At 40.9% G+C, this 14388-nt stretch overlaps 1 protein-coding gene across 4 annotated transcripts; it reads right to left on the bottom strand.

The window, feature by feature from the left end:
* Nucleotides 1–1288: 1288 nt before the first annotated feature.
* Nucleotides 1289–10219, bottom strand: nptx2b (neuronal pentraxin IIb). 4 transcript variants are annotated; one of them, XM_049014856.1, is made up of 6 exons: nucleotides 10165–10219; nucleotides 9346–9686; nucleotides 7869–8088; nucleotides 6468–6712; nucleotides 5171–5350; nucleotides 1289–4913 (listed from the first exon to the last, which is right to left on the bottom strand). In XM_049014856.1, the coding sequence occupies exons 2-6, from the start codon at nucleotides 9433–9435 to the stop codon at nucleotides 4686–4688; spliced, it is 963 nt and encodes a 320-aa protein (XP_048870813.1). In that variant the 5' UTR covers nucleotides 9436–9686; nucleotides 10165–10219; the 3' UTR covers nucleotides 1289–4685. The 4 variants fall into 4 exon arrangements, with proteins under 4 accessions (XP_048870813.1, XP_048870812.1, XP_048870810.1 ...); XM_049014855.1 differs by having other exon boundaries at nucleotides 10170–10207; XM_049014853.1 differs by lacking the exon at nucleotides 10165–10219 and having other exon boundaries at nucleotides 9346–10004.
* Between the last annotated feature and the right edge of the window lie 4169 nt (nucleotides 10220–14388).

The raw sequence follows: 14388 nt of genomic DNA, 5'->3' as shown, positions 1-14388 counted from the left end.
CAGATCCACTTCACCCATCTTGTGTATGACCACACCAAAATGGACCGGGCTTACTGCCAGTTTTGGTGAGTCCTGGTCTTATTCTGTCCTATCAAAGACATACAACACACTACTGTGCAGAATCACAAAGCTTTCAAAAAAGCATCCTGCCTCCCTTTGACTGAAAAGTGCTCCACCGATAGTGTCTGTGACGACATACATCCCAGTGGCTGGTTTTCCTCAGCAACAAAATGCAGCAAATTCCATGTATGATACTGCTGTAATGTGACACATATGGAGCAACCGGGACCATTCATGATGGAAATTTCCAGGGTGCAATGAGTTTTTTTGTGTATTGAACTAATCTTGATGTCTGAAGATAAGAGACCATAGTGATACTGCTGTATGTTACGACTGGTGTCCCCAAATTGATGTTTGGTTTTAAATAAGACCGAATTCATATATATGTATATATATTATTCATAGAAATCTACTTCAAGATTTTTTTTTACATTTTAAGGCTGCATTCTCAGTTTCTGACTGGGCAGAATATACCCAGTATACTGGAGGATGTTCTTGTTCACTGAAACTCTCACCATGACACTGAGCTGCCTGCATCCATTAAAATAATATCTTGCTAATGGGAGGCCACCTGTTTAATTAACCCCTTTAGTGTGCTTTAAAATGCCCAGCCAGTGAACCTTTGTACCAGTGCTGCTTTATCCCCCAGTGGAATGACAACATGCTGGTTGTCATGTGGAAGTAGTTCTGTGCCTCATTCTGGAACCAAACCGCTGTCATCACTACATGTGCCGCCTTGATCAGGGATGGAGACTGGGGGGCTTTTACTTCTAATTGCTGCCCTGGGCTGCCTCTGTTTTTGTCGTATGATAATAGTGCAAGTGGTGTAATGGTTAAGAACAGGGAGGAGATCAAATCTTTAACAGAAGGGGTTCTGCTTTAAACCTTTAAAGTCATTCTATCTTGTATTTTATGAACTGGGAAATGTATTACCAAGAATTACTCCATACATTTTTTGTTGCCTTGGTTTCAATGCAGAACATGACATCCCCTTCACATTCTGGTACAGCCTTCACCACCAAACATTTTTATACTGGCTACTGAAAGTAGTTTTAACGATATTATTATTATTATTATTATTTTGTTTTATGTTTGTAATATACATTTATTTATACTGAATGAGAGAATTATGAAGAAGAAAATAATGGTGAAACATATAATAAAGAGCGTGGGTCAGCTTTGAGAGTGAAGAGGAAAATTCATCCTCGATGTTTTTCATAATCTTGCATTTATTGTGGGTGGCTGGAACACATTTCTACAAAAGGGCCACATCTCAATCCAGGGAAAATTAATTAACTCTTCAGCCAAGCTTTCAAATTAACATTCTTCCAAAAAAGAGACAGGCGTCACCATCCTCCAAATCTCCAGTAAACCAATTATATAGACAATATAATACAGTTTCCATATCATAATCTCATCATTGGCAAAATGGTGCATTTGAGTCAAACAAACACTGAAATAGCATTTGGCACAGATAGGGACAGAAGCCTATTCAGCTAACATGTGGGTATAAACCATGTTGGAATATCTATAAATAAGGGATAACAATGTGTTGTACCTTGCAGTATAATAAATTTGAATTAAGTCTTTCAAAACACATGAAGATAATGCCGGTTTTATGAGGCACACCACTGTCACCAGGGAATCCTAATGTTCTGTAATGAATTACTGGTAGATTACATTGTTATGACCACAGAATAATAGGGCTGTTCGTGATGAGCAGGGCTACTGTGTAGTGGTGCAAAGCTATAGAACACCAGCTAGATAATCATGTGTGGTGATGAGTCTGGCTGCTGCACGCAGTGGTTGAAAGTCAAGCACTGACAATGGGCCCGGAACATTTTAAAGGGCAAGCACTGTAACCCATCTACTTTCACGTCTCCCTGGCATTCCATTGGCTGATGGAAATCAGTGGCTGTGCATTTGCAACAAAGAGATGTGGGAACTGACCCTGAAACTGCCAAGGAAGAGCATTTGCTTGGGGGTCAATGCTTGAGATGCCCATCGGCTAAAGACTTCAGTCATGCTGAGGAATAAGGAGGCCAAGAGAATTATCTAACAGGTAAATGTCCGCACAGTGAATTCTCTATTCTCTGTTTACGGTACAATTTGTGAAAAACGGTGTGGAACAGATTACAAAAGATACATTATCAGAACATGTCAGGAAAATAGAAGATAGAAACGCGACATCTGTGACCCGTGCTGGCAAAACGAGTCGGAATGCGCACAGGCTAATTATGAGCTAGAGTCAAAAATGTCAAAGGTAATTTTCATCTAAATTGAGATTTTCCAAAAAATTAGTCCATTAAGTCATCATCTATCGATCCCAATAATCAAAATAGCAAATAAATACCTTGAACCACAATAATTTGAATGTTTTGTACGGGCTTTGTCTTCAGAAATTAGTCCTTTATCTTAAATTTTCTTAGAAAATCCATGTTTTTCTCCACTCACTTGCGGCATGACTGGGAATCCCCCCACCGATTGTCTGGTATCACCGTGAAGCGAGGCTCACCTACGTTCTAAAAATTTGTATAGAATTTCCAATGATGTCACTCTGAACCAATAGAACTCGATTTTATAAAGCCCTGTTGATGTAAACAACTTCTAACGGATGTAAATCAATCTAAAAATAAGAATAACTCCATTTTGAAAATTTCCTCATTCCGACTCATTTTGCCAGCACGGGTCACATTTGGCATCAAATAGAAAAGGGAGCCGGATAAAATTAAATACCAACATATTCACGTCATTTTTATAAAAGCAGGGATATTTAACTAAGGGCCATTAATTGTTTTGTGGTTTCCGGGTTAGTCAGATAAGGGGCTACATATAGCTGAGATAAAAGACTTCAAGTTAAACAGAAATTTCAGTATATTGTATTGGTAATATACATTTCAATATCAGCTCAGCGCACTTACAGCATAGCTAAGTTAGCTTACTTACCGCTGTGTTTTATAATCGGCAATTTCCTTATAACTCCCAGCCTTGGATTGTCATGCTTATAAACAATACCGTTTTTTTCTTATAAGCGCCTACATCATCCAAAGGTCATTACAAGAAGGACCAAAAGACACAATGTCAAAATTTGCGGAAAAATAACTTGAAAGGGATGAATGCAGTGCAGGTTCATCAGGTAAGGCATTTTCCATTATATACACTCCTGAATAACTGGAGAGAAGTCACACTGATTCTTAAAACGATTAAGCAAATCTTAGCAACGCATTTGTCAACATTATTAACATTATGTTAATTACCCCATTAGAGTTCGTAACTTCCAGGTTTTCTCTCGAATGACTAAAGACAATCATCAAAATGACTCAATTAAATCCTTGGTTGATATTCTGAATACCAGGTTCCAAACATGAGTTTGGAGGATGTGGAGGGATGGACTCAAATTCAGAAAAAAATCTTTTGTTGCCTTGATCTTATAAGTCAAAACAGATCAACCGAGAGAAACGAAAATCCACCATATTCACAGGACTTAAACGTTAGATCAAAGACTGAAAAATGAGGTGAAATATGCAAAGCACCCAAACAAAGTCAACATTTTGAAAATGACACATATTTTCAAAGCATCTTCTTGCTGAGTCCTTGGCCACAGTGCATCTATAAGCGGACGAGTACAGTAATGCGCAGCCCAGAATGTTAAAACCCGCCGCCTGCCAGCTCACATCGGGACCATGCTGACTTTCGTATTCTCCTCAGCAAGCCCAAGTCATATCTACTCCGGCCGGCAGCTCTTGGAGAGTGACATTAGTGTAAGACCGCAAGAGCCCAGCTACTCAGTGCACTAATCTTTATACCTTTGACCAAGATGACAGAGAAATGCAACATACCCATCGCCAAATCCTAACTCCCCGTCTGTAAGTATGAGCATCACCCGTCACCAAGCACGACCACGCCGGCAGTATCCTCGTCCCACTTCCCTGTTTTATGAACTGCTTCTCTTTGCTGTCTCCCCTCTGGTAACATTTACTTGATGCGGAAAGATCTCGTAACTTTTTTTCTGTAGTGGTGTGTCTTCATTTAGCACTGTGAGTGCACAGGTATGGACAGAGGGAACCGGTGTGTAGTGAAATTTTCATGAACTGAAGCTTTAACTTTCAGAATCACTAGCAAATAGGGAGGGAACAAAGGGTTCCAATTACACAAACTAAAAATGCTAAACTTTTGGACCAGCATCCACTTACAAACCCCTTCAGCTTTTCAGTTTGGGCATCGATTTTAGCGTAGCCAGAACTGTGCCCATAAGTCCTTGGGTATGGCCCTTTTGAACAAATCAGGTAACCTGGTTGGGTGCTTTAGTCAAACACTGGGTGGTCAAAGGGGTAAAACATACGTTTGTAAGACAATAATGTCATTCTGGATTAACCAAACAATGTAATTTACAAAAAAATATACAGAAAGGTGCCAAGAAGCAGAACAATGGCTGACAGGAATGCCGAGTCCAGAACAGAAATGCACAGTGAAAACCTTTTGCCTCAGTCGGTCCCCAGTACTTGATGATAACTCTTCACTACTGACCACAAACCACAAGTGTGTATCTTTATAAACCGCCGACTGCTGGGCCTCACAGAAAGAAGGCTGGGGTGACTGCTTCCATCCATCTGCAGGGGGGGCTTCTAGGAGCCCAGTAATTGATCCTCACATATTTCCAGGGCTACCTTGGTAGCACCACCGAAGATCTCCACATTGTCATCGACCCAGGGCACGATGTTGCCCGGCATGTACGAGGAGCAGTTGGCCATATTCATGATGTCTATGGGGCGTAACACACGATCCCACATATTGAAATGGGTTATCTCCCCGACAAAGGCCTGAGTGGCATCGAATCGTCCTCCTACGGTGTCCTGTCAGGACCGTAAAAAACAAAATTTATTCTTGGCGAAAATATGCCTTGCTAAAAAACAGATACAGTTTATTATCCTAGCAAATTATAACATTTATCACAAAAAATATTATTTTATAATGATAGTTTATAATTAACAGGTGACTGCAGTACGAAATAGTACTTAACAACAATGTGCATTTTAATTAAGCATCATGTCAACAATAGTCTTCTAAGCACCTGAGGGGCCTATATCCAGTGTGTCACTCAGGAACTCACCTGCTCCTGACCCAGAATAATGACCCCGCCGGGCTTTATCGGGTGCCATGGGGCCAGGTTCTCCCCAGATCCCAGCTTCTCCCCATCCTGGTACGCCTCCCAGAGGCCATCTCTGGTGGTCCAGGTGATGCAGATGTGGTGCCACTGCCCATCTCTGACGGACAGCGGCAGCTGGGCCACCTGTGCAGCCCGGCAGGGACGGGCACAGACATGAAGAGACAGAGAGAGGGCAGATGGGCTCCAGCTGTTCTCATGCCGTGCCAACAGGCTCATGTTACACCCAAAAACACTGCAAAAAAAGGGAACACTTTCCCTTTGATGGTTTTCCGTCACTCTTCCTCCGATTCCTTTTTATGAGGCGCATGGTCAGAAAATTGCATTGCGCTCATATTTAAATCAACATTCTGTCAAACGACAAATTATTTCAAAGAAGATCAATATAAAAGGATCTATTTAAAAATCCTAGCGTCACTATTACAGCCCACTTTGACAGAAATCTAATCTAGATCATGAATATCACTACCAAAGCTAACTACAGCGCAAACATATTTAGCTTACTGCACACCCCTGCAAACCTCGATTCACCGAAAGCCCTTACCTAACGGCGGTTCGACTGCACAGCACTGCGCTTAAGGCAGCTCTTATGAGCACAATTAAAATTAACCACCCATAAACACAGTAAGAAAAAAGAAAAATACATGATTTTTTGAGTATATGGAATTATACATATTGTGAAGGCTTTAAGTAAACCATCCATCCATCCATTTTCCAAACCGCTTATCCTACTGGGTCGCGGGGGGTCCGGAGCCTATCCCGGAAGCAATGGGCACGAGGCAGGGAACAACCCAGGATGGGGGGCCAGCCCATCGCAGGGCACACTCACACACCATTCATTCACACATGCACACCCACAGGCAATTTAGCAAGTCCAATTAGCCTCAGCATGTTTTTGGACTGACGGGGGAAACCGGAGTACCTGGAGGAAACCCCACGACGACATGGGGAGAACATGCAAACTCCGCACACATGTGACCCAGGCGGAGACTCGAACCCGGGTCCCAGAGGTGTGAGGCAACAGTGCTAACCAGTGCACCACCATGCCACTTCAATAAACCATCAGGAAAAGAAATACAGCATGTAAGAGAATGAATGCGGTGAGCGTCACGCTTCCGCGGGATTGGTGGAAATGAGTGTGTTTACACTAGGCTCTAACAACAAGACCTTCACTCATGGTTGTACTGCATAAATGTGTCTCCGTAACACCATATGTACGCGCAAAAAGAGCTCCGCTGTCTACCTTGTCATTGATGAGCAGCTCTATTGGGTTATTTCCCCATTCGATCAGCACAATCTCATTGGCTTGCCCTGGTACGCCGTAGGAGAATGGGGTCCCGATGCCGGGGTTGGCGCTCGATTTCAGCCACATGCACACGGTGAAAGCGTACATCTCCGGTAAGCTCTTCTTGACGCGGCCATACAGGTAGTTAGTTCGCAGGGGGAGGGTCACCTTGAAACCCTCTGGGGACTTAAACGGGCTGCTTCCTGCAGGCCAGACAAGGAAGGACAGCGTCACATGCTGGTTCAATACTCCGGCGCACCAATGCATATGCATGGCTGTACCCTCAGAACAGGAGTTTTTAGTATGTGTAATGTATTCCAACATTTACGAACACTCTCCTAAAAAGGAGCTATTTTATTTTTGTCTTCAGCTACCTGATAATCTGCACTCAAATGAACTTTCGCCAGTGGTTTATGTCTAAAAGTACTTGTGATTTTTCCCACATTTCAAGATCTATGCATAAACCACATTCAATTAACATTCGGACCAAATTGTTCGTGTAAAACTGGGGTTCTCAAAGCCCACACTGCAAGCTAATCTGGACCCAGCCGATAATGCACCCTAAGAGTCAATATAGTTAACGTAAAAAGGCTTAACGTGGTTTGAAATCCAAAAATACAATTTTAACTTGTCAACCCTGCCCCACCCAATAAAAGAGTGTCAAAACAGTCAGCAAGCATTAAAAAGGTCCCATTATCTTTATATATTGATGTCTAACATCGAAAGTTATTTCTAATTCATTAAAGTCCATGAAATGACGTTTCGTTACTGAAATTCGTTCCGAACCTCTGACTTTGAAGTAAAATCTGATGAGGACCTTTGATCAAAAAGTCTACTGCTGTATTTTGTTGGTACATACAGTTAGAACAACATGGAGGCATTGGGGCGATCAGCAAAGGCAGACAGCCAATAATATTATTAACATCAAAATTATTAATAACATTCAGCGATAATCTGAGAAGATATTTCTCAACATCAAATGAAGGGTACAAGGCAAGTGAACACTATCTAAATGCCTAATAGAAATATACCGGAATGAGCTTGCAAACAGTGTTTGTTGGGCTATGCTAGGCTTGGCAATGACAACACTACACACTGCTAACAATAATGCATGCTGCGCAAATAAATTCCCTTTGCAGCACCTCTGGTACAAGTGAATGAATTGTAAATCATTATTTGTATTCCGCTATCTATCCCGATTCACCAAGATGTCTGTTCAGCACCGGGGACAGCGGCAAGCCTCACCCATAATTACAGTGGATGCTCGCGTGTAGGTGTGTTTTTCGTACCTGTGTACCTGTGTGGGATTGTGCAGAGGGCAGGGACAGTCTGGAGTGTGTGAGACGACCGGACAGGCACCTTTCTCCAACTCGGTGATCCTCTCCAGCAGAGAGCTGAGGGTGCTCTCCGTACGGTGCCGGTGGGCGGCTGTCTCGTTGTACAGCTGAGTCTTCTCCTCCTCCAACTCCGTCACTTTCTTCAGGAGCTGGTTCTCCAGCACTCCCAGTCGACGCTGCAGCAGGTCTCGCAGTTCATTAGGGAAAGATATGCCAGACAGATTGGCGCGCATATGCTGCTGCTGACAGAAGAAAGGAGCCATAAAAGTGCTTCCGCCTTACGGCATTCTGTGCCACTGTAACTCTCTGAAGTCATATCTGTTTAATAATAAACTGCTACACATTAATTAAATTTCTATTCATCTCGAAATAGTGAAATAGTAATTGCACTCCAGCTAGAGCAGAAAAGGGGATTTTGTGCTTTTATGCTAATTGTTACACAATATCATACAGTATAATCACACAGTTGGATATTCACAGATAAAATGTATCAAATTATCAATAGAGAACAAAGAGAACATAGTAACAATGCATGTTTATATGCACTATTTATTAGAAATATTTTTTAATGGTACTGGACAAATGACACTGCCTTTGTACATGAAGCACAGCACTTTCTGACGAATTAATCAAATTATACATGCTGACATTGATGCACCTAAATTATTATTTTGATAAGTAATAAGGACTGAATGAAAACTGAACTCTGTAAAACTACCTCTGTAAAGGTAAAACTGGAATTGGAAGCATAGTATTACAAACATGAATTATATAACACGCATAAGCTTATAAATTGCTTTCACGTCGGTTCTCATCAACTGTTTTTAAACTGCTACCTGAGAAACTTTAGCGTATTTTACATATATTTCATTTGATCTCCAGCTTAATGGATTCAGGGAACCTTTTAGAATAGGAACCCTTGATAAATCGGATGTACGTGAAACAAGTAATCTATTTTTAGAGATAATCTCTTTAACTATTTACATCCGGAATAACAGAAACATTTGCACGCATGTATAGTGCATTATATTGAAACAAGCCACACGTTGCATTAAAAATATTTTTAGTCTACAAAATAATTAAGAAATGTGCCAGCCAATTGTACGACGTTAGTCAGAGAAAAATATTACTTTCATTGCATATGGAATGAAATTTATCTATTCTCAGACAAGGGAATTTTCTTTTTCTCTGTTACAATAGCTTTGTTTATAGCTAATATTTGTGGAAAGATTCATTTTATTACAGTGAGGACAATGAATGATCCTTATATAATTTTACTAATAGAGTCCTATTAACATGTCCGAAAAAGGGCCATGAACAGCCTAATTCGTTTAATTTCCTTGTCGAAATTCAACATCTTTTAATCACACGGATAACAAAGACAGGAAAACTGCTTTATTAAAGCGTAGTTTACCCCTGACATGGAAAACGGCACCCTTTTCATTTTTTCATAATTTTATTTGCGTAGAAACTAAACTGAATCAGCCATTAAATCTTACCTCCAAGTTTTCCAACCGGCTCCTTAGATTTTGCATGGTCTTTCCGAGGTGATCAATGGTCTCACTGGGATCTCGTGGAAGGTCACCCATAGTATTCGTACCGTCTTTCCTCCATGAACCTTTATTCCTGTATTTCCCACCCAGAAACGATTCTCCAGGGGCCGATTCGCATCGGGAAAGTTTGGAAGTAAGCTCCTTTATTGTTCCTACTTGATCGACAATAGTCTCCTTCTGGTGCAGAATGGTCTCTCGAAGTTGAATGACGGTGTTTTTTAGATCTTCCTCCTGGACACTTGAACTTTGCAGCGGCACAGCAGGTATGGGGCAGCTTGGATCAGCATCTACAGGGATCGCGGTACAAATGAAGCGCGATCCTTTGGCATTCTGACCGTGCACCACTCTTCCACTACCCAACGCGGAAAAGCACAAGATCGCAGCTAAAAAGGCAAACATAACGGCCAGATTTTTTTTCTCGAATATCGGAATAATAACGCAAAGAACAATCGTAATATAACCTACAAAAAAATATTAGGATTACACAAAGAATAAAGTAAAGTACGTATATTTCATATTACGCGCAAGTCCGATTTTTTAAGAACATAAAGAAAAACATATAAACTGGTGATTTGTGTGCACAATAATATAGCAGAACGGTTAAAACATACCGACAAAAATACTCGTGCAAAGATAAAAAAAAATTAGAAAAATCGTCCTTCAACCAAACAATTATGATAAGAAGTTCTTCGAAAACTGGGAATGATATGAAAGACGCCTAAAGACATCCGTAGGCAGCTGCGTCTATGAAGCCGTGTTACTAACCTTACCGCGACTGCAGCTCCCACACCACATTCGCTTTCTGGTTCTGAAGAGACGGAGCAAACGCGTCTTCGGCGGATTTTGCGGAGCGTTTGTAACTACGGACAGAAGGATTTGATTGGCTACCATCGAAACGTCATCTCTGTTTAATGCAAATCTTGTTTACCAGTTCGTAGAGGCTCCGATTGACACACTTGATCGGGGACAATTTTTAAATGGATAGTAGCCGGGGGCTACATCTAGGCCAAATACACATACGAAATATTAATAACATGTAGCCAACCATACACAATGAGTTTCAGTGATGTCACTTTATGTATTGTCCCACATTCATGTAAATGAAGATTTTTATATTGAAAAAAATACAATTTTGATACGAACACAAGATATTACCAGTCTGATCTCTCTCTCTCTCTCTCTCTCACACACACACACACACACACACACACACGCACACACACACACACACACACACACTCTCTCTATCTCACACACACACACATACTACTAGTTTTGTCATACAGGAACTTTCCTGACATCCCATTCCAAATCCATAAGCATCAGTATGGAACCGGCCCATATTTGCAGCTATAACAGCTGCCACTCTTCTTTCCACGAGATTTCGGAGTGTGTCCGTGGGACAATTTGCCCATTCATCCAGAGGAGCATCTGTGAGGTTGAGCACTGATATTGGACATGAAGGCTGGGGTTAATGCCAGAGGAAGTTTGTAACTCTGCAGTTATTGAGTCAACAGACTTTACACACTATGTACCTCAGCAATCCCGCTCTGCTACTTTATGTTGTCTACCGTTTAGTGACTGTGTTTCTGTTGTGCCACTTTGCAATAATACCACATGCAGTTGACTGTGGAATATCTAGCAAGGAAAACATTGGACAAACTGACTTATTTCAAAGGTGGCATCCTATGACAGCACTTATACCACGCTTGAGTTCTGCAAAACAACCCATTCTGAGATAGTCCTGATACTGGGGCCCGGGGGCTGCGGAGAGTCCGATGCAGATGACGGTGTCCCGGCACTGGGTCATGCCAACGTGGGGCTTCATCCTTCAGACACTGTTACAGGCCTCATACTGGCGTCCAGATGATGATTCGTTTGGACATGGCCAGATGGTCCCAAGTGGGAGGCAGAAGGGAAAGCAGAAGAAAATTTTAAGTTAAGAAGTAGAGGTAACCAGGTGCAATGCAGAGGGACCCCAGTAAACTGAAAAATGGCGGCATAATAGAAACTGTCAGCCTGAGGATATATGCAACCATGGGGGAGATCTGAAGTCGTCAGCACGAAAACCCAGCAGGAAGCAGCTCGCAGGGGCCAATCAAATGCATAATAAGTGTAATGACATCATCGGTTTGGCTCACAGGCAGGTTCTCTGATCAGAACCTTAATTAATCTACAGGAGAGACTCAACTGGGTCATTCTATATTCTTTATAAGAACATGCTGTCTTCTTAATTTTGGACAGAGTATGATATAATGCATAACGTACTTGAGAATGAGGCTCTCTAGAACATGTCAGTGCCAATCTCTTTTCTCCTAGGGGATGCAAGGTGAGAGAACCCAACCCGTCATTCATTACAGGCTATATGTCAAACAGAGCTACACATATATGCAACATAGTAATCTTATACACAGTACATCAACTGTGCAGCACACAAACAAATTACGTATCCTGAGACCCCACCAAACCAGCAGTCATATACAGTGTCACAAAATGACCAGGGATACCTCCTTAATTCAGTAAAAATATTGCAAATTTACTGGATTTATAAAGCCATTACTTTCTTCATTTAGGAAAATATACTTCACATTAGAAACAGAAGTTTTAAGTAAAACGTTTATTTCAAGTCGTAATGAATTGAAATTCAAATTATAGTTATTAAAGAGCTGTTCCAGATTAAAAAGTTCATTGACAAGCATGCTAATCGGGTGATTTTTAATTAATAATACATTTGCAATAACATAAAACATAAAAATTTCTGTTTAGCGTCCATTTGGGAGCCACTGACCACAATTGCAATTAATAGCCAAATAGCAAGAAAGGAAAGAATAGTAAAAAGAAGCTATGTGGAAGGTTTGTGTAGATATGTTAAACATTACTGTTCACCCAACAAACCTGAGCTATTCCTTTTGATCTCTGAATAGTGAATTCCATATGTAAATATTTTCACCCAATAATCAAATTCTGTGCATTGTATAATTAGTCATGGTCCTGTGATCTTGTCCAGGATAGGCAACAGGAAGATTTATGATTAATAATTATGTACTGTAATAATTCCAAGAGCATTAATAAATCTCATTAGTTTACTGTGGAAATTAATCGTTCAATGCAAATCTGTAATGTTTCATGACAAACATCAATATCTTAATCTCTTCTCCTTTGCACCACTTTGAAAAACAGAGGTATGTAATCTTCTTTGTCTAATTATTCATTGGTGGTTCCATTTTCATACCTTTAAAGTGCTGTGTTTAGAGGACCGGGGGAGGTATATTGTGAAAATGTCAGACCAAAATTCTGTTTTTATAAAGTTAAAGATTCCTTTGAATGTCTTTTCCACTCTGCTTTTCGCCTTTACTCCTCCTATATCTCTTCATTCTCTTGCAATCCCTGAAGAGATTGTCTGGTGTGCTTTGTTCTGGAGGGAGAAAAAAGGAGACCGGTCCTGCTCCTCCTTTCCGCTCTGTCTGATCATGTGACTTCTGGACTTCAGCTTTTCCCCCGTCACTCCACAGCGCGTGTTAATAAGGTTCAAAATAAGACAGACCAAAATGGCCGCCGCTACTTTTCACTCATCATGCTAACATCCGTACCTCCTCGATCCTATGAATCACGAATTTACTTGATAATGTGTGTATCGTTTGCAGTTATCACTGTATAACTGAAATTACATTACATACATCACAGCAAACGCAGCACAAGATATCTTCTTCTCTTGTTGCTATAGATATTTATCGAACAGTATCGGCCATTCATTGTTATAAAGCATAAGTACGTTTTACATAAATAACACTGGCTAAGACTGAAAACATCCCATTAATATAATTTCCAGTGGTTTGTAGCCAGTCCCGTCAAGCAGACCGCTAACACCTCTATACCCGAGTCAGCGATAATCACTTACAAACAGCTCTAGACGTTCATAGTCAGAATAGAAAACAATGTAGCGTGATACTCAGGAGTAGCAGACAGCTCCATCTGCCTTACACAGACTCTGGCTGCTGGGGTCACCATGGGGGAGATAGACACTGAGTTACACTGACAAACACAGCGGGGGAGCAAATTCTTCTATCATATAGGTACAGACTCAGGATGGCAGAGAAGGTACCTGTGAACGGACCTGCTGTGGAATGCAGCTGAGTTTCTGCAAGCACCGCAGTGAGAGCACTGATTTCTATCCGGTATATTTACATAAAAACAGCGTGTGAACATTGGCTCCGGTTATATTTCATGAAAGATGCTCTAATGTAATTTTCCTGGGGTGCTTTGAAAGTCTTTAATTCAAGTAATTAATCTTGTTGACATTTTCAATAACGTGTTGCCTCTCTTGACTATTGTTGCTTTTATTTATTCACAGGTTGAAGTCAAAGAAGCGGCACTTCTATTGCGCTCGTAAGACTGCTAATGCAACGTTTCAAAAATTTTAATTTTTATGAAGAATGCGTCTCTGACATTACAGTGCAAATGCAGTTTAGGATGAAGTGCCTCTCTGTTTAGCTTATTGCCATTGTCTATATCGTATTTATTCTTCCAGGTACATCCATACCTCCATATCTATATTAATGTCTATTTTAGGTGTTGTCCTATGTCCTGCTACTGAGTGCTTGCCCTTGTTATCCTGTGTTACCTAGTGTGGAATTACCCACTTTGAAAGAAACCCACGAGTAAGCATCTCATTGGACTCAGTACAAATGACAATAACCCTTTTGAATCGTTTGAAATTCCTTGAAATGTAATTTTCAATTAAATAGACAATTTAATGGCTAAGAAACGGCAAAACAGTTGCTCAGGGGCTTAACAGATGTTTATATTATTGACTATTTACTGAAGGAAGAGGACAATGACCACAGTGGCCTTTTCTCACTGCAACAGCGAACAGAGATGCCTAAATGAAGCAAAGATTCATTCACTACCTTGCGGGGGTAAACATATTAATGCTTCATGATGGGTTTTCAATATGGAACATGCAAGTGTTTACAAAGCCACAGTGCACAG

The sequence above is a fragment of the Brienomyrus brachyistius genome, chromosome 5, assembly GCF_023856365.1.
Source record: "Brienomyrus brachyistius isolate T26 chromosome 5, BBRACH_0.4, whole genome shotgun sequence".
Lineage (NCBI taxonomy): Eukaryota > Metazoa > Chordata > Actinopteri > Osteoglossiformes > Mormyridae > Brienomyrus > Brienomyrus brachyistius.
Note: the sequence above shows the minus strand (reverse complement) of the source record. Positions and strands in the feature narration are given on the sequence as shown.